At 51.7% G+C, this 20970-nt stretch overlaps 1 protein-coding gene across 2 annotated transcripts in view; it reads right to left on the minus strand.

Moving 5' to 3' along the window:
* Positions 1 to 228: 228 nt before the first annotated feature.
* The window catches only part of CTC1 (CST telomere replication complex component 1), a 115858-nt gene continuing 95116 nt past the window's right edge, over positions 229 to 20970 (minus strand). For both annotated transcript variants that reach the window (XM_078612790.1, XM_078612791.1), the window contains exons 14-26: positions 19781 to 19868; positions 16181 to 17066; positions 15516 to 15599; positions 14317 to 14454; positions 12782 to 12876; positions 10831 to 10937; positions 9077 to 9242; positions 8579 to 8656; positions 7921 to 8089; positions 7324 to 7391; positions 6031 to 6184; positions 4120 to 4246; positions 229 to 3167 (exon numbers count right to left, since the gene is read on the minus strand). In XM_078612790.1, coding sequence (XP_078468916.1) covers positions 3025 to 3167; positions 4120 to 4246; positions 6031 to 6184; positions 7324 to 7391; positions 7921 to 8089; positions 8579 to 8656; positions 9077 to 9242; positions 10831 to 10937; positions 12782 to 12876; positions 14317 to 14454; positions 15516 to 15599; positions 16181 to 17066; positions 19781 to 19868 — 2303 coding nt within the window. In that variant the 3' untranslated portion in view covers positions 229 to 3024. The remainder of the gene's footprint in view (positions 3168 to 4119; positions 4247 to 6030; positions 6185 to 7323; positions 7392 to 7920; positions 8090 to 8578; positions 8657 to 9076; positions 9243 to 10830; positions 10938 to 12781; positions 12877 to 14316; positions 14455 to 15515; positions 15600 to 16180; positions 17067 to 19780; positions 19869 to 20970) is intronic.

A 20970-nucleotide genomic window follows, 5' to 3' on the forward strand; every position in this document is an offset into this window, starting at 1 on the left:
CTTACAAGGAATCTCAACACGTCGGTGTTTTATTGCCAGCCAGGGTACAACCTATTCTTACTTTTCATACTTTTGACTCTGGCAAAAAGGGCTCCATGATCGAGCTCACACACGATGGGACATCATTGAGTGTCGTGTAGTCCTGCAGGTCAGCTGTTACCCCCGAAAATAGCGAACTACAGTTGTTGTTCGTCAACTCTACTCCAATGAATGTGATGAAACAATTAATTAAAATATTATAAAATAAACGATTTATTAAAAACAAACACAAGGTGATTCCACCACACAAGGGGGCAATGCCCTCGCAAAGAAACGCTGATGCAGTAGCAGGCAGCTGCACCCCCAAAGACAAAGATCCCCCGTGTAGCCTTCACAGACTGTTGGGGGTAAGTGCTCCTATGAAGGTCGGTACGGCACACGAGGGGGCGGGTGGCCAGCAAGCACCACGCCCCGGCCGCCTTTGTCTCCCCAGTGGCGATGTTAACACACCGCACCGGGTGCAAATTTGAGGCCGAGTCGACCTAGGGGTAGGCCCGGGACCGGTTCCGACAATCGTCACCGGCGTTGGCCACGAGACGTACTCGAACTTGGGCGCGTCGGGTTCGTAGCTACGCAGCGGGCGAACCTTCGGCTCCCCACCGCACCTAGCCAGCCAGGTCTGGGTTCATCACAGCCAGGTCTGGGTTCATCACAGCCAGGTCTGGGTTCATCACATCCAGGTCTGGGTTCATCACATCCAGGTCTGGGTTCATCACAGCCAGGTCTGGGTTCATCACAGTCAGGTCTGGGTTCATAACAGCCAGGTCTGGGTTCATCACAGCCAGGTCTGGGTTCATCACATCCAGGTCTGGGTTCATCACATCCAGGTCTGGGTTCATCACAGCCAGGTCTGGGTTCATCACAGTCAGGTCTGGGTTCATAACAGCCAGGTCTGGGTTCATCACATCCAGGTCTGGGTTCATCACATCCAGGTCTGGGTTCATCACATCCAGGTCTGGGTTCATCACATCCAGGTCTGGGTTCATCACAGCCAGGTCTGGGTTCATCACATCCAGGTCTGGGCTCATCATAGCCAGGTCTGGGTTCATCACAGCCAGGTCTGGGTTCATCATAGCCAGGTCTGGGTTCATCACATCCAGGTCTGGGTTCATCACAGCCAGGTCTGGGTTCATCACATCCAGGTCTGGGTTCATCACATCCAGGTCTGGGTACATCACAGCCAGGTCTGGGTTCATCACAGCCAGGTCTGGGTTCATCACATCCAGGTCTGGGTTCATCACAGCCAGGTCTGGGTTCATCACATCCAGGTCTGGGCTCACAGCCACGTGGACACCGGGAGGAGGGCGCGAGCCGTGACGAGATCACCCTCGTGTGGCCATCACGAGGTGGAGCAGGGAGAGGCTCCTCCGAGCGTCGGGCACCCTTCACTTGGTCGTCGGGGGTTGCCGCTTTCTCCGCGGCGTCTCAACCGAGCGGCGACTGCTGCTGCTGTTAAACCAAATGAGTTAAACGACATTTTTCGCTTGTTGTGAAACTAATTATTTGGCAATACAGCTGCTGCCACGTTGGCAACGGTGCACAAGCATAAACATCACAACCTCATTGCGGTCACCAATAACTGTGGCCGTAAAACATGGAAAATAAATATATACAACAGGCGACGTTTCGGGCAATGGTCCTTTTTGCAAAGCACACGAATAAAAGTACCTATAAAAGTGTAAAAGTGTTTAGGCTCATTGCCTAAATTGTTGCATCTGTTTACTTTTAAGGCCGCACACGGCGAGTGTGTCGAGTTTGTTGTGGTTCTCATTGATCCGCAAGTTTTTATCTGCCTCTGACCTCTTGGCACACACGCACAGCAGTTGCCATGCAGGCCACACACACACAAATTACTTTACTCACCTGACCCAACAAAAGCCAGCTTTAATTACAAGATAAATAACACGCCTCTGTCCCATATTTATCCCTCCGCATAAAAAACACCGAGACAAAAGTCCTATTTGCACACGTCAGAGCAGCAGGCCTTCGTGCGCCTTTACAGCAGCAGCGTTGGTTCCCTACCAGCAAACCCGGGACTGGTTTCGGCAATCAGTGTCTCATCAGTAGTCAGGTTTGCTTGAGAGATAAATGTATGGACGCATGCTGCACTCCGTATTTGCACGTTGAACTTTTTTCGCACCGCACGTAGCCAACCGTGCTAATCGGAGGAGCGGGAACGAGGTATAATGTGTTAATTTATTCTCCACAATGGCATTGAATGATTGCACGGCTATAATCAGGTCAGTTGTCTTGTTCCGTTGACACATGCAAACCCTGAAGGCCTGCTTGCTCCGTTTGCTTGGACCTCCCCACTTCAAAGTAAAAGCCCCCAATCGAGAGCATCGCGGGAGAGGCAACGCAAGACAACCGACAGCTCTGATCTCACAGACACGTGGCTTAGCCGTGCGCTCCGCTTCGAACGTCACCCAACTGTCACGTCGCGGCAACGGGACCCCACATTGACGTGAAAGGCACGGAGATCGTGCAGCTGTGATGTCACGGACATTAAGATAAAAAATAAAATAAAAATTTAAAAGCTTAAAACTCACATCCTGGGACAGGGTCCAGGTTTGGGGTGTGTGGAACAAAATGTTACTTGCGGTAGCGGGTTCGTCACTTGAAGCGAAGGTTCGCACTTCAAATCCGACAGTCTGCCCTGCTTAATGCAGAGGGCGCGTCAACCGTAAAACACCGAGCCGTCTCCTTCACCGGAGTGGACGCTGGGGATCCCGCGGCGTCACTCGGTGGAGAGCGGGACGCTGCGTGCCGCCCGTCGCGCCACTGCTCCATCGGGAAACGTGCAGCAGTGGCCGGCTGGGCCGCACTGCTGGAACGTGGCGGGGACCTTCCTCAAAAAAGAGTTCTCGTGGTTGAACAAGCGCGGTAACAATAATCACAATAAACACGTTGGCGCCACATTCCACCATAGGCCCCAAACTCCCCCCAACCCCCCCGCGCCGCCCCCCCCCCCCCCCGTGTGGCGCGCTACGACTCCTGGCGCCCGGTGTCGCGAGCGTGAGCGGCGGGGTCGCGGTCGCGCACGCCCACGCACAGCAGCGTGGGCCGACACGGCATGAGGGTGCTGTACGCCGCCTTCTTCAGCTCAAACTCAAAGGTCCGCAGCGGCTCTGCATGGCCGGCAACACGGGGGGGGGGAGGGGGGGGAAGGGGGGTGGGAAACGCAGAGGGGGGGAATATGTAAACGATCAACTATTTTTGTTTTACCAGGTAAGGCCCACTGAGCTGTGTAGCTCTTTTTTCAGAAGCGACCTGGCCACAAATGAAAGCTCAACGAAGATGGCTTATCACGTGGCCATGTATAGCAGCCAAATACTCTGAACGCTTGTTTATAAATGTTGAGGAAAAACCGGAGGACCCAAAGGAAAATCCACGTGACCACGGGGAGAACATGCAAACTCCAAATATACTGGTGTCAGGGTCGGGATCAAACCCACGACCTCATGTATACCAGGCGAGGTAGTTAACATCTCGCCACCATGGTGAGCACGGGTAAACATCACGAAGGCATCGATTGTGTTTATATTTTAGCTACCCATACGTGCGGCACGTTGCCCCGCTATGCATGCTCGATGTCTGCACGTTTGATCGCGGCAAAATAACGTGATCTGTCCCGAGTCGTGAGCTACGAACACAGGGTCAGCCGTCATCATGGAGCGGCACTCACAAGCTGCCACAGATGTTCCTCCGTGCGCACGCAACGACACAAAAACCAAGCACGCGACATGAGGCGAGCGTGCGCAGCGCCGGTGCCGGCACGCTGGCCAGCGTGGTGAGCGGCTCGTGAGCTCGAACTTGCCGGCTTGGAGGGAGGCGTGGAGCTGCCGCAGAAGCCTCCGGCAAATGTGGCAACTACCACGGCTGATGCTGCTGATACGTGAATTTGTGGAGGGGAGGTGTGGGAGGGAGGGAGGGAAGAGTGGGGGGAGTGGGGGGAGGAAGCAAGGGAGGAGTGGGGGGATGGAGGGAGGTGAGGGAGGTGAGGGAGAAAGCGAGGGAGGGGAGAAAGGTGAGGGAGGAGTGGGGGGAGGGAGGGAGGTGCTTGGATGGTAATGTACAGACCCTGCTGCTCTTCCTGTGCCCACGTTTTGACTCGAAAGCGCAGGCAGAGTGGTCGGGACACTGTGCGGCTGCAGCAGAGCGCCCGGATGAGGTTTTCCGTGAGGCCATCGAGAGTGACTCTTGAAAACTGGACACCCGTCGCACGCAGAAGACAAAGCGAGGACAAAGATCCCCCGTATAGCCACTCACAGGCTGCTGGGACAGGTGCTGATAACGAGCACCTCCTGTGAAGGCCGTCACGGCACACGAGGGGAGGTGGTCGGGAGTGAAAATTGAACTCGGGTTGCCGGGTTCTCAGCACGGTGCGCTAACCACTGGGCCGTCGCTCCCCGCTGCACACAACAAGGACACACACAGACACAAAGTACGCCCATCAGGGCTGCCCAGACGTTCCTGGAGGCCCAGGGCGGAATTCCACGTGAGACCCCCCCCCCCATTATTCACTAGCGGCAAAATAACAGGGCTGTTGTGGGGCCCCTCTCTTGCTCGAGGCAATTTCCATATTTGCCTCCCTCCTCTGGGCGGCCCCAGCGGTTATATCGGCAGCACATGGTACGCAAGTAGAATATTGTATGGGCAAGTGCTGTTAGCGAGCGCCTATTGAAACAAGGTCCGTCACACAAGGGGGCTGGTGAGGCTAACCTCCTCCATCTCCCCCAGTGCTGTGTTGACACGGCACGCTCGGCACTCCTCTGGCAACCCAGAAGAAAGTCCAGACCAAGTTTATATACCAGGGACAACCAGCTTCACGTTGCAAAGCCTAGGGTAGCGGTTCAAATCTGGGGAGGGCCATCCGTGACTAAACCTGGCTCTCGTGAGCAGTGGGCTGGTGGTCTCTGCCCCGGTCATTAGTAAGCGCAAAAAAAAACCCACCACGTTAAACGTGGCCCGTCACTTCCCCTACTTTAGTCTACGTCTGATGACTCATGACAAGTTTGGCATGATTGGCATTGCAGCACTCATTGCAAGGCACATGAAATACAGCGCCACCTGAGCCCCGGTGTGGATAAGAGGCCTACCAAAGGCCTCAGGTGGCTCAGCCGTGGAAGCGAGCGGCTCGCAATCGGAAGGTTTTGAGTTAAAATCCCGACTGGGGTTGACTCAGCCCATCATCTCTCTGGGGGTTGATAAAATGCGTAACCACTAAAATCTTGATTTAAAGCTTTCGTGACTGCAGGAATTAATATTCTTTGGGTCTTTCGGTAACAAAAAACTATGACGTTTTGATCACAACACAAGCGGTCGTCATCAGAAGAATTTTTTTTGTTATTTTCTTTTAACCTATCCACGTGACTTTACCAAAAGACCCAATGAATATGCGTAACCACGATGTAGAGAAGTCAAAAGTGGTTTGTCCTCCAGATAGACGGGTGGAATTCTCCGCCACTGGCTCAGGGCTGTAAGCAGGAGATGAGCACCGATGGTGCAAAACCCACTGAAGCAAGACATCAAACGTGGTTTTGTGATATCACCTTCTGGAACTGTTCCCGACGATGACTGCTGCGAGGGCTCCGAGAGGAAACGACTTAATCTCTCGTCTTACGACGCTGAAGGAACACTTGGAATACAATTTGAGAGAGGGAGAAGGATTTATTGAGAATCATATTTGCCCTGTGCCTATGAAACGTGTCACCCTGAATGTGCACACAAATGATCGGATGTGACAAGCCAAGCCAGGACGCCGTTCGTGCCGTCGGGCTGTGCTCCGTGATGGTCGGCAGAGGGCGGTGCACCAAAACCGTATGTTGTACAATACTTCTGCTCCCATGCCTATGCTTCCTCTTCCAACACACACCGACCGGCGCGGTGAAGCTCGGTCAAACAACTCCCACGAGCCACACAGCGTGGGGAGGCCCTCACCCAGCAGTGGATCGTGAAAAAGGCCGTGCATTGCCGTGCATTGCCGTGTACCTTGTCGCTGTAGCTGAAGGACGCCTCCCCGGAGGTGTTCAGTACGTGACGGTGCAGGGCCTCCCATTGCGGGAGAGACAGGGCCAGGAGGGAGGCCACCTGCAGGCCGTCCATGTACATGAACGCATGGCCCGTGCCATCGTCCACCATCACGCTGCGGCACAAAGACAAAGGTCCCACCCCGTATAGCCTTAACAGACTGTTGGGGCAAGTGCTGTTAGCGAGCACCTGTGAATAAGGCCGGCAAGGCACACGAGGAGGTGGGTGGCCAGCACCACGCCCGGCCGCCTTTTGTCTCCCTGGTGGCGATGTTTCTGCTTCTTCTCTTGCACTGCTCCACTTTGGAATTACTTCCCTCCCATTGTCTCTTCTCCCCGAGCTCTGATAACAACCTTCCTCGATGCATAAGCCAAAAAAAGACGTGTAAACTGTTATCGATTTCAACGGTGCTGTTTGTTGCTGACCGACCGACGTTTATGGGCCCACTGCATTGGTTTAAAAGGAAAGATGCGGGATTAATGACGACAAATAATAATGACTGATTTAGGGAGGAAAGCAACACTGAGTCATGCAACCATTGTTCAGGAGGCTCCTGCATTGGGTGCTTCTTTTAAGATGTGTTCAGCCAATTAATGAGTTGTTTGCACAAGCGGGAGGGAAACCGGAGCACCCAAAACAAACCCCACGAGCATGAGGGAGGCAACGCTCTAACCCCGTACAGATGGAAACAGACGGCGGCAGTTAGTCCACACTCTGCTGCCCCGATTTGTCCTGGCGAGCCAGAGGTACGGCACATGCTGGACGATCACGGCACGTGCGCGGTGATCGACCAACCCTCGCTGCCTCCACAACGCTGGCCTAGAGGCAGCCGCGTGCGTAGCCACCACTGCCCGCCCACCACACTCTGGATGTGAAGGGATGCTCGCTCCTCCACGTGCAACGCTCAGGTCCCGCGAGTGCCGTGTGCAAATACGACACAGCCGGAGATCAACAACTCTAAACTGTTTACACGAGGGAGAATCGTAAATTTCCCTGACCGGCGCCTTGACCGGTGAGTCACCGTTCTTATACGTGTCTCGTTAAGTAAACAAAATGATGCGTGTCGAGTGGTTGAGCATGGCACCACCACTTGGGCCCCGGACCGATGGGGCGGGAAAACACAAACAGTGGGGGGGGGGGGTGCGGCCGCAACGGTGGAACCCCCTTTGCCAACCGATGTCGTGTCAACCGGGGGGGAAGGGAGCGGGGCAACCGTTGATGCACCATGCTTGGAGAGCAACGTTTGAGCCTTACCTCGCTTTGGCTGTGAAGCTGCCCTCTTCTGAGTTGCATGTCCCACGTAAAGCTCCGCTGCACTGGCCCTGCGAGAGATATGCACGCTTGTAGCACGCCGACGCCGAGGCTCAATCGAGCGATTATTTGAATCACCCAAGAAGCCGACGATTATTACCATCGCCATAAACCATGCATGGCTCTTTATCTTTTCTGAATGCTAATTGCATTCTGGGTCGCTATAACGGCCTGCCAAATTAAAGGCGGGCTTGACAAAGTCATAATAATCAATCACCTTAAGCGGTGCTGGCACGCACACACGCACTTACTACCCGCACGCGCAAGCTCGCCCGCCCGCGCCTCGCAAGCACCGCACATCCTCAGCACCGATCCTGCCGCTGTCAATTTAAACAACCGTCACCTGCAGGGCACTTGGCGGGCACGGGAGTGAGCGGTGCGCATCAATCGGGAGTTGCAAAGCGGAAGCCCCGTGCCGGGCACGCGCCGAGGGCCGCCGGGGTGTTTACAAGCAGCGAGGTCCATCGGTCGGTCGCTCGGTGGGTCGGCGAGTCGGTCGGTGGGTCGGTGGGTCGGTCGCTCGGTGGTCTCTGTGGTCACCTGGGTGAAATTGGAGTCGCAGAAGGCGCAGGCCCAGCGCAGGCGCAGCCAGCGTATTCGCACGACCCTGCAGCCGAGCCGCCCGGACGTGACCCTCTGCTGGCCGCGCGACAGGAGATCGGCGATTTGAAGAGTGGGCGCTCCATCTCCCCAGGGGTCGCTCAGCGGGCTGGGAAATTCAAGGCAGCAGCGCGAGGCGGTGCGAGTCAGGGCAAGCCGGCTCGTTAAGATTCACGTCCGCTGGCTTGAAGGCAAAACTATATAAGATGAAATGACAGTGAGCGATGGAAGGTAAATTTAAAGCTTTCGTGACTGCAGGGATTCATCTTATTGGTTCTTTCGGTAAAGTCACGTAGAAGGGAAATAATAAAATAAAACATCATAAAATATTTATCAAATATTTATTTAATGTTTTATTTTTATTATTTTATTATTTCCATTCTACGTGACTTTACCGAAAAAACCAAGAAGACGATGGAAGGTAATTAATTAAGGTTCGCTGTCGGACGCCGCATGAGTCCCCCCCACCTCATGAGTTCCGTGGTGGTGGTGTGGGGGGGAGGTAATAGTGTAAGGCGTGAGTTTGAAGCGCGGCGCGCCTGGCCGTCGAGTGGCGTTAGCGTGCGACGGGACGCGATGCGTGAGCCGTGCGTGCCACCTGGCCGAGGCGTCAGCGAAGGAAGTCACGTCGATGCTGCTCACAGGCAAGATCTTGCAGTACACATTCTTCCGCACGCTGCCAGGTGGAGGGAAGACAAAGTTCATTGTTCTCATCATGATTCGTAGCAGATAAACAACTAGGAGTGCGCCATTGGCGAGTCTGCAGTCGCATGAACGCGGACGATTGTGGCAGTGACAATGAGAACTATTTTAATTCGTCAGACACGCCGAGTTGACGATGACAAGGAGATGGCTACAACCTTTCTCGACCTTTCAATCCAGCAAAGGCATTGACGTGCAAATAACGAAGCCTGCTCGTGCGTTCACAGAAAGGCTGTTCCTGGCAAAATCCGAGCAATCATGAAAAATAAAAAAATTACAAAACGCGGAAGAATAAAATACACTCAGGCGCGTCCATGCCGTCAACGCGGACACCACGGCCGCGCGGTTCCACGCTCGCAACGGACAGTGCCGCCCCGCGCGAGCGTGGCCGCACCGTGACGTGCATCTCTGAAGGCGGCGGAACGCGACGGTGGCGCCGGGCAGCAGGCCGAGTGGGTAGATGAAGCGCGACGGGTCCAGGTAGACGCTCACGCTCAGCTCGGGGCTGTCCAGGTCCTGCACGTCAAACCGTAGGTCGGGGTCTCCGGGCAGCCAAATGCCTGTCCGCAGTGGGCAACGACGGAGTAAAAAGTGCATGAGCATTGCAAGTTGTTATAACGGACAGCCTCAAGAGACTAGCCCCAGATCGCAGCCCCGATGAGCACGGTCGGCTACGTGCGGTGCGAAAGAAGTTCAACTTTGCACTCCTATCGTGTTCTTGTTTTGTTTGTCGTGGTCACGTTCTGACCCCGTGCCCCTGCTGGACATCTGTGAAGAAGAGCTTTATAGCTCATCGGATTCCTCCTGCAGTGTAAATAAATATGATGATTCTGATTTTGAGAAGCTGGTGTCACAGGACTAATGCTGAAAGTGCACACTATTGGCCTCTATCCACACTTGTGCAATGTACACATTTGGTATTCAATGCAAAGTCTCTTCGTTTCATGCCAATACAACCAAACAGATAAACCTAATTTAATATTATACTCTATGGGTCTTTCGGTAAAGTCAATTAGATAGAAAAAAAAAAAAAAATCACGACGTTTCGATCGCAACATGAGCAATCGTCTTCAGGTGAAAAAAGATACAGCAGGCGGACTGTTGAGGCAGGAGAAATATAGCGAGAGAACTACTGCAGCAAGAGGTTACATAGGTTTGAGATGGGTACAACCCAAGGATAAGTGGGCGGGGCTAGAGATGGAATTTACAAGTAATAAACCTCGGCCATTGTATTGCTAGAGAGTAGCGTGTCAATCTGTTAATGTAACCCCACGACTACGGTGCTGAAGAAGCCATTGTATTGCTAGAGAGTAGCATGCCAATCTGTTCATGTAACCCCACGACAATGGTGCGTTTAGACTATTTTGCTGCTGTACATTTTCACGTGATAAGCCATCTTCGTTGAGCTATTATTTGTGGCCAGGTTGCTTCTGAAAAAGAGCTACGTAGCTCAGTGGGCCTTACCTGTTAAAATAAAACTAGTTTATTCGTTCTAGATTTGAAGCTTTCGTGACTGCAAGGATTAATATTCTTAGGTTTTTTCGGTAAAGTCACGTAGGTAAAAAAAATTAAAATTAATAAAAGTAAAATAAAATAAAAATCACGACGTTTCGGAGGCAACACAAGCTTCCGTCTTCAGGTGGAACCGTCACAGCCACGACAGCTGTATCAAGTAAACGTTAACTGAGGAAACTTTCGATTTAAAGCTTTCGTGACTGCAGGGATTCATCTTCTTGGTTCTTTCAGTAAAGTCACGTAGAAGGGAAATAATAAAAACAAAACACTATATAATAATATAATAAAATAAAATAATATTACATTTCTCATTATGTAAAATTTGTATTATTTCCCTTCTACGTGACTTTACCGAAAGAACCAAGAAGATGAGGAAACTTTTTTTCTAAAGTCCTGGTCGACGTTAAACAGCTTCGTCGAGCTCATTCGTGTCACGCACCGCCAAGGTGGTTTGTACAAAGTCATAAGCGTGCAGAAAAAACCCCCAACTTTGGCTCCGCGCAAATTACCTCCCTGACTGTCTCCAACAACGCAGATCACATTGGGCCAAGCCCCACCACGATTGCCCGACTCGGGCGGCAACCGCACGAGGAGAGCGTGCGCACAGAGCTCACGAGCGCCTGTCTCACTCACCCAGGCGCTTGCGCGAGGCGGAGTCGTGCAGCTTCTGGAAGCGATCGTGCGGGTGGTAGCAGAACCTCTCTGAAATTTGACCGGTGAACGACACCAGTTGCTCGCAGCTGTTGGATTAGGGTGGGGGTGGCGAGGGGTGGGGGGGGGGATGTAGTGGCGGGCAGCAGAAAGAGATTCGATTTTTTTCCCCACCTCTTAACCGCACACTTCGGTGAGGCTGTGTGACCAGATGCGACGTCGCGCGGCAAAGTGGGGCCGCACATTTGAGGCTTCGTGCGACTGTTTGCCCACCGCCGGCTCCGGTGGCTCATTTGTCTCGGATGAGTTTCGTTGCGATGGACACTCGTGGCCGTCCCCTTGACAGTGCACGGCGACATGATGTCATCACTCATCACGCAGCGAGGTCCAATCAAATACTCACAATCCTTCCACCCAGTGCCTGGCCGTTTTGGACAACCCATCCCAATTTCTACACATTTTTTTGTTCCTTTGTCAATATTATTGCACCATGCCGGTTCGTAAAATGCGTGTGATGAATCCTTAATGACCTTCTAGACTAAGGAACTCGCCTCGGTGGAAGTGTGACCCAGTGACGCTCTCCATCACCACAATGCGGCGCGCCTATACAACTAACATTCAATTGCAGTGAAAAGTGACAAAATACTCAACACATTCGTCAATAGCACTGCCTTAAATGGAACAATATATAACGGGGAACATATAAAGTCGCTGGCTTGTTGGGAAAATGCCCTTTTTCATAGCACATAGAGAGGCATCTTGTATCGAAGACATATAGAGATGCCCCTTGACATGCTATGAAGAAGGTACATTGCCCACACCATCACCAATTGTCATATTGTGCTGCTAGTGTAATTGCCCGTCATATGATGGTTCATAAAAAATAAATGTAATGAAAAAGACTAAAATGTAAACGTTGTATTTCATTTTTTAAATATAAAAAATCCCCCTCTATATCACATTTGGTGTAAATTGATGATCATCTCCCAACAGTTTTCCTTGCGGTGTATTTTGTTCTCACGGGCTTCTGTATTGATGTGAATACAAAATAAATTCACTATTTATAAACCGGGAGGACAGATCACTAATTTTCGCAAAAAATGTGAGCAGAAGGTTACTTTTACCAAAATGAATTTGCACTCAGTTACAATAACTTACTGGATTCTGGATTGATGTGAATAAAAAAAAAAGTGATTATTTGTTATTGATCGGAAGGGGAGAGGTCGGTGTTCACTCATTCCCACAAATGTTCACTGCAAGAGCGAGCAAAAGTCATCAAAGTGAGACTGCACTGAGGTCAACGGAAAAGCGGATTCTGCTTCTTCATTTCAATTTCTATTCGATGTCCAAAAAATAATAAACGATTGTCACACATACAAATTAATTGGATAGATTATTCTGTAATATGAAATGCCAACACAGCGGCGCACCTAGTTTTTACCAAAAGCGGCGCTGTGATATTTTTGGAGAAAATTGATTATTTTTGTAATAACAAACTAATGATTAGTTACAATATTTATGATTAGTCTTTCATGAACAACATACAAAAATATAAAAAAATTGCATGAAAATCCACGTAGCCTAGCCAACAGCATTACACACGGCGTTAAGAGTGTCAGCTGTTAGGCACAGATCACCAAAACTATACGTATAATTTAAGGCCACAGTGCTATTGACAAAACGTGTTGGGCTATTTTTACGTGTTAGTGCTTGTGCACCACTGCCAGCGCAGCAACAGCAGCATCGCCAGATAATGTTTTACCAATGACTGCAGCTCGTAGGCACGTTTCTCGTGCGCCCTTGTTTGCTCTATTGTCGTGGCAGACTGTAGGGGTCACCGAGGAGCGGTGGCGATGGGGCGTGTGGGTCAAGTCAGTGCTCGTGTTTAATGCATTTCGGAAACGCAATCAGTTCCCTTGTGACCACTTCGCACCTTTCCTCCAAGATGTCTCTGATATTCATGAGGCCCAGACGATGGTCACCGCTTTCCTCTGCCCTCTGTGAAGAGGTGCTGGGCTGCGGTTCCAACTGATTGTAAATAAACAACATTAAAGCGCGAGACGAAATTCACAAATGATAAGTGCAACAACTGCGACATCTCAGACCAGATAGCCAGATACTGGCTACCATCAAAGGTTTGTACACGAAGCCATACAAATATACAAACACAGACGTAATTTCAACCGTGATGATGGTTACAAACTGAGTAATCATTGGAAAGATGTGATTAACCATGCAAAAAAGATTTAACTACACTTATTTGGACCATCTTATTTGACAGACAACTATTACAGGTTACTGATAGACAGCCAGTTTTTGTTTTACCAGGTTTAGCTTCTTTTTTCACACACTGGTTTCCTGCTATAAGTTTTACCCACCAACCAACATAGCAGGAGGCTGTTTTTCCTGACCTGCTTTTGTGCTTTTACCATCTACATGGCAGAGGCTCGGTTTCATTTGCAGCATTTTGTTATGTAGGCTAGGCATAGTCACAAACCGAACCTCTCCATAATAAAGGCTCAGTCATTTGTTATGTAGTCTATTACCATCTACATGGCAGAGGCTCTGTCTCATATGCAGCATTTTGTTATGTAGGCTAGGCGTAGTCACAAACTGCACTTCTCCATAATAAAGGCTCAGTCATTTGTTATGTAATCTATTCGTAGTCTCAAGCCGCACCTTACCATAATAATAAAAAGTGGGCCGTTCCTGCCCCCCCCCTCAACCATTATATATACGGAGTGGTATCTCTTGTAATCTCTCATTTACTTGATACAGCTGTCGGGCTGTGACGGTTCCACCTGAAGACGGAAGCTTGTGTTGCCTCCGAAACGTCGTGATTTTTATTTTTTATTTTTATTTTACTTTTATTAATTTTTTTTACCTACGTGACTTTACCGAAAAAACCTAAGAATATAAAAACTGGAGCGGCTGTTTGTGTTTCTGGGGGAGTTTGTCGGTTCGATTCTGACCCTGACGCCTGCTGCTGTATATTTGGAGTTTGCGTGTCTCTCTCTCCCCGTGGTCGCGTAGATTTTTCTCCGGGTCCTCCGGTTTTTCCCCTCCACATTCAGAAATACACGTTTACAGTACTTTGGCTGGGAGGAATTTCCACATGATAAGCCACCTTTTGTTGAGCTATCATTTGTGGCCAGGTCGCTTCTGAAAAACAGCAACATAGCTCAGTGGGCCTTGCCGGGTAAAATAAAAATACTCTTTGGTTCTTTCGGTAAAGTCACGTAGGTAGAAAAAATAATAGATCACGACGTTTCGATCGCCACACAAGCAACCTTTACTGAAAGAACCAAAGATGGATTCCTGCAGTCACGAAAGCTTCAAATCAAGATTAAAATAGAAACAGTTAAATAATTTAGTTTAAACCACAAAATGCATCCCTGTCTGCTTCACAAGGCAACCCCTGGACGTCATATTAAATGAGCAGGCCATCGTACGAGCGCGTTTCGGTACCTGCGCGTGTGACGAGCTTTCGGATCTCCCGAGGCTTCGGATTGTCCAGTTGGGCATCAGCTGGATGAGGTGAGGGCAGCCCGCGGCCTGGAGGACCCCGGCGGGGACCCCCGGCTGAGGGCAGTACAGGGAGGCCTCCTGAGCAATGCCCCGGAGACGCGCACATTGCAGGACGGTCGCATCGCGTCAATCGCTGCCACCAATGGGCCACGGAAACTCGTGACAAAAAATTAAAATCACTTGCATTGACACTGCATCCCAGAACGTGACGAGATGGCCTCGTTTTGCCTATCCTGACCCGGTGTGGTGCAATGCGACGCAGCTCCCAGCCTGCGAGCGGCCATTGATCTGCCAGGAATAGGAAGCGGTGATTGCTATTTTGTAAAATCCAAATCTGTGTATAATTGTTCCAACTTTGAATTGCGCCGGCACACAATGGCCTACGCTCATGGAATGACGTCACGGGATCTTTAACGTCGCGTAGTGTCTATTTGTATGATTATCACACCGGCAGTATTAACCGGGGCGGCCTGCCTGATGTTCGAACCGTGAACCTCAAGCCACAAGCGGCGAACGCGTCGCCGCTGGGCCGCGTCACGTTCACAGCCGAGTGGCACAACCTGCAGGCCGTGACTCGAAATAAAAACAAAACTATTTCTTGTTTTCCCAGGCAAGGCCCACTCTGAGCTATATTTTCTTGTCCTTCACCCGCACCTCCGATGAGCACGGTTGGCTACGTACAGTGCGAAAGAAGTTCAATACACACATAGCTCTTTTTCAGAAATGACCTGGCCACAAATTATAGCTCAACAAAGTGGCTGATTATCACGTGGAAATTTATAGCAGCTAAATACTCTAAACGCGTGTTTATAAATGTGGAGGGAAAAACCGGCTCCGTACTTTAATAGGCCAATTCATAGATCAAGTTTGTCTCTTACGCTTACGGAAAACCCATTAAATAACGTATTTGAGGCTGCATAATTGCTTATTCACTTGCTGCATATGGCGCGATAATTGCTTCATCGAAACCCGGCATGGAAACCCTGTAAAGCCCCGCAGCCGCTGCGGATTGCTTCTTCCGCGCACCACAATGGCAAAAAAAACCCAAAAGAACCCCAAAAAAGGTGACAGATCGTCGCGTCGCGCAGCGAGTGGGTTTCTCCGCGGCCGGATTGCAACGTCGTGCCGCTGGCAGCCACCTGCTCGCTGGGCAGCAGCAGTTGGTAGGCGTCCCCCGGGTGGAGGATCGAGTGCCACCGCACCGCCTCCCCAACGAAGTACATCTGGGGTGAACACGAAACATACGCAGCGCAAAGCGACGTCCACCAGCAGCGCAGACGCTCTGAGGTGGCACTCACGTTTGCTTTTTTAGAACACGCGGAAGAGAAGGGTGGATTGGTGGTGGGGGGGGGAAGGACAAGAGACACACGGAGCACTTGGCCGGCAACCGGTAACATCGCGAATTATAATCCCGTTTTACGGTGGAAACCCGTCAACAGTGGTCGCACCTCGAATAAATATCTCCCTTGCTACGCTGAGGTGGAATTTCCATCACTGCTTCAGGAAAGGTCAACTAGAGGAGAGGGGGTGCCTCCCCACGATGGTTTCAGGGGAAAAGCACTTAAACTTTTTTGAACAGATCTTTCTTCTTCTTTTGAAAAGCCAAATGAAGAGCAACGATTTGTGATTCAGTTCTAAGAGATGGCGAGTGGCTTATAAACACCTACGCATTTGTCGAACGGTGCAAGGCAACGCGGGTCCACTATTGCGTTCGTGGCCGCAAATCTCAAGAGGTAAACAATGAGAAAAGAGAGAGAGGGCGAGGAAGGCACGAATGAAGAAGAGAGGCGGCGTGACGACACACCTGCGTCGTCTTGCCCACGCCGGGCTCGCCGCCACCGTTGCCACCGTGCGGTCCGTCAGGCGTCGTCCGCTGCTCGTCCGGCACCGTCTCCTCCAAAATCCTCACGGTGGCGTTGAAACTCAGCCCCGGCGCCGACTTTTCACCGCGCAGCATCAGCGCCTCCTTGTGCGTCACGACGAAAACTCTCGCCACCACTCTCGCCACCGACCCCCTTCCGCCGGGGCCCCCGGACGGCGGGCCGCTACGGCTGTCGCCGGCCTCGCTCCGCCGCGCGGGGCCGCCCGGCCGCGTCTCCCGGCGGACGCCGGCAGCAGCGGCCGCGCCATCGCCGCCTGGCGCCGAGCTACCGCGCGGGTTTGTCACGGAGACCGAGGGTAGCGCTGCACGCTCACCGGACGGCAGCGCCGCCACCGCCGCCGCCGCGCCGTCGTTCTGCGACGTCGCTGCACGAGCGGCCTGCGCGCGGCCGCCGTCGTCGTCGTCGCCCCGCCTCGAGGTTTTTGCCGCCGGTCCGACGAGTTCGGCGGCGTCGCGCTTTGCTCCGCGCACGCCGGGCGCTCCCGGCGTGACAATCTTCCCGCGGCCTCGTTTTTGTCGCACGCGAAGAGCCCCCGCCTCGCTCCTGCCTCCAACCGTTCCCTTCGCCGCCGCTGGGCCGGGCTCGGCGGCACGCTGCGACGCTGCGCGGGCCGTTGGCGATGACCTGCCGCTCGAGAGGTCCTCATCTCCGCGACCGACGTTCTCTCGGGCCTCTGGAGGCCGCTCGGCAGCGGGCCCGGCCTGCGCGGGTTCCGGGCGGCTGCTGCCGGTAGCCGCCGTCAACTGAACCCCGCCGCTCGGCCGGTACAGCACCGTAGCTTTATCGGCGTGAAACTGAGCGTAGATCCTAAGCACGGCATAACAAGCGTGTAAGTGAACAACGATACCAACTTTATAGATGCATAGAGTTGGCCAAACATTCCAAAATAGGGCCACAGAGCTTGGGCAATCGTTGGTGGCGCCGCTCCTGGCTGCCTTCCCGCTCGTCTGTGGATTCCCCCCCGCACCTCCCTGTATGTCGCAGTGCGGCGTATCCTTGCGGTGTGGCCAGCGGCCGGAGAGCTGTTAATGAGCAGCAAGGGGGGGATGGTGGCCTTCCTCCAACAGCGGTGGCCGTGCCAACAGGGAAGGAGCAGCATCCGAGACGCGCGCTACCTTGGAGCGCCCTCCACGCGACACCTTTGAGCGCCGCACCGGCACACCGGAGATAATGTGACACTGATTCGGCGCCCATCGAGAGCATCGCTTTGAGTAACTGTGTGCGGCTTTAAATGGCGCAACGGGATGGAAACTGCTGACGGTGTGCGTGTGGAGAAGGGAAAAAGCGGTGATTACGTGGGCAGCACTTTAGGTAAATGGGACTCCCAAAGAACACATTGAAGTCTTCATGACTGAGGAATGTAAGTACTTGGCTCTTAGACGAGATTTTTTTTTTAAATGCTCACTTTAAATAGCTCTGTAGGTATTTTAATTATTACTCTCTTTAAAGAGGGATAATGAAGGCCGCTTTGTAGGCATTAAGAAGTGATTTGTAATCTTTGACAAATCCCAGGCAGATGTCCTGGGCAACAACCCCCACCCCCTCTCTCTCTGGAACCCTCCCAGACCTCCCAGGAGGCAATCCCGGAGCATCTGTCAAGTTAAATGAGCATTAACCCTTAATCCACACTGAACTCAACAAAAACGGCAAAAGTGGAACTCTTAAAGCCCAACTGGTGGACAGTCGGCAGTACGTCTGTGACGATTCTCTGTTGTTATGTTCAGGGTAACGCTGCTTGACGAGACAGGCAGACAGACCGGTCTGTTAGTCTGTTGCGTAAAGACCTCTTATCTAGAACAACAACAACTTTAATCGCGATGGGGAATTAACGTGACAATGATACGCGTGGAATTCGAGTCGATTAAACGGAGCCACGGCACGAGAGACCAGGAAGTCTACGCGAGGCTGCGCATTGCGGAGTGTCCGACCGCAGATTTGAGTCTTCGTTCGCGAGAAAAAGAAATCCCTTGCATCGCCATAATAATCCAATTATATTCTACGCCACTTTAATGTTATCACTGTGATGTTTAGCCCCTGTACGTTTCAAAACATCAAAGTTGTTAAAGTGACCAAAGAGCCTCAACGGTTTTTTTCATATTTTGTTTCCGTTAACAAAGCATTACATTTCCACATGATAAGGCACTTAGTTGAGCTTTCATTTGCGATAGCCAGGTGGCTTCTGAAAAGGAGCTATGTAGCTCAGTGGGCCTCACCTGGTCAAATAAAAAATATAAAATTGGTTTAATTAAAACTTGCGTCGGGTAGCTTGGGACACGTCCCACAATAACGAAGAGACGAAATGTCTCTCGAGTTTAGATCGTGCCTCCCTCTTCGGTGGCGGCGACGTGGTGTGGCGACGTGGTGTGGCGACGTGGTGTAGTGACGTGGTGTGGTGACGTGGTGTGGTGGTCTGGTGTGACGACGTGGTGTGGTGACGTGGTATGGCGACGTGGTGTGATGACGTGGTGTGGTGACGTGGTATGGCAGTGGCAATGTGGTGTGGTGATGTGGTGTGGCGGTGGCGACATGGTGTAGCGACGTGGTGTGGTGACGTGGTGTGGTGGTGGCAATGTGATGTGGCAGTGATGTTGGTGTGGTGACGTGGTGTGGTGACGTGGTGTTGCGGTGTGGTTATATGGTGTGGTGACGTGGTGTGGCGACGTGGTGTGATGTGTGGCGGTGGCGACATGGTGTGGTGACGTGGTGTGGTGACGTAGTGTGGTGACGTGACATGGTGTGGCGACGTGGTGTGATGTGTGGCGGTGACGTGGTGTGGTGACGTGGTGTGGTGACGTGGTGTGGTGACGTGGTGTGGTGACGTGGTGTGGTGACGTGGTGTGGTGACGTGGTGTGGCGACATGTTGTGGCAGTGACATGGTGTGGCGGTGGCAATGTGGTGACGTGGTGCTGCCTGGGCAGAAGCGCGTTGTACGCGCCGCTCATTGCACAAGTTCGCACTTCCAGGCCCTGCGGCGGCACTGGCAAATAACGTGGGGGTGCCGTTGATATTATATACGCCATCTGCTTCACAGTGTTCCGCCAATATCCCGTGACACTCGTTGAAAAAAAGTGGGCCGTGCACGTGTGCCCACGCTACGCTCCAAGTGTTGCCAAAATTAGAAAAAAAACCTTACCTGCAAATTTACTTTGAGAGGAAAACACGCAGTAAACATCACCCCCCTTCTGTGAAGATACTGCAAACTCTCCCCATCTGTGCAACACGCGGCGTCGTCGGGATAGGCTTGTGCTATAAGAGTGGCACATATACCAGCAAATGTACTGATGATATAATTTCCTTTATAAATCAAATCATCCTTAAATCCTGTTACATATGGATGTCGAACTTCTTCCGCACGATGCGTAGCCAACCGTGCTAATCGGAGGTGCGGGCAACTTGAAGTTTAAAGTAAAAAAAATAGACGCTGTGTTAGTTCTGGAGTTCTTGTCACGTGGCAGAGGGTAGGGGGTTTGGATTCCGCACTCACGGGAGTTGTATTGTTTTTATGACGACGCAGCCTTACCTGGTGAGGTGCTGGCGAGTGCCTGTCGTGCGAGCATCGGTAAATCTCTCCACCACCAACGAGAAGCAGCTCAGACGAACCAGGCAGCCTGCTTCACACACCGCCCAGAGCGCCCGGCGTCACGAGCAGGATACGCAAAGAATCACCGACGCAAGAATCACCAAGGGCAACTTATACACTATAAACTAAACAATTTTGTATTTTACCAGGTAAGGCCCACTGAGCTATGTAGCTCTTTATCAGACACGACCTGGCCACAAACGATAGCTTAACAAGTGGCTTATCGCGTGGACATTCAAAGCAGCCAAATAATCTAAATGCATGTTTTATATGTGGCGGGAAAAACCCGAGGGAAGAACACGCAAACTCCAAATATACAGCAGGAGTCAGGGTTGGCGTCGAACCCACGACCTCCTGTATACCAGGCGAGGCAGTTCATATCTCGTCACCGAAATGCCTGCAACAGTGGCCTGCTACGTTCATTGATATAGAACAGCAATGACATGTTTATCCAGGAAAGCCTCGCAGAATCTAGACTGATGGGTCCTGCTTTGGGGTATAGGTGTCTCATTAAGGAGTGTTTGTATACGAATAGGAAACTGCAACTTACCTAGAAAAACAACGACTGCACATACATTACAACGAATAGATTATAGAGTCGCAATCATTACACACAAAGTGCTTGCCACAAATCAACCACAAAACCTCGCTGATCTCGTCAAGGAGCCTGAACCATCATCACGCCAACGCCGGCCAATCCTCGCAGCAGCAGCGGATTTTGGCTAAGCCATCGTACGAAGACGGTCACTGCATCGTGCACTTTCAGATGCGCTTCTGCGGCCGTCTGGAACGCTCTCCTTTCCGATAAAATGAAGCCACTGGAGCTGTGCACTTTTAAAATCATCTAGATTGAAAACTAATTTCTTTAGCAGTGCTTTTTGTGTTTAGTTTGTTGTCCTTCCCCCGCATCACCGATTAGAGCGGTTAGCTACGTACGGTGCGAAAGAAGTTCAACACACGTACATATCAAAAAAGTTCAACGTACATACACATGGGAGACGATAACACGCACAAGCAACGGATCACAGGCGCACACCTCCGTGCCCAGTTAACGACAAATAGTGGCGGGGGACGCCGCAACAAAGCGCTGTGGCCACGCGTCCCCCCCCCCCTCCCACGTTGATTTTGAC

The sequence above is a fragment of the Lampetra planeri genome, chromosome 39 (genome assembly GCF_965212315.1).
Source record: "Lampetra planeri chromosome 39, kcLamPlan1.2.h2, whole genome shotgun sequence".
Classification (NCBI taxonomy): Eukaryota; Metazoa; Chordata; class Hyperoartia; order Petromyzontiformes; family Petromyzontidae; genus Lampetra; species Lampetra planeri.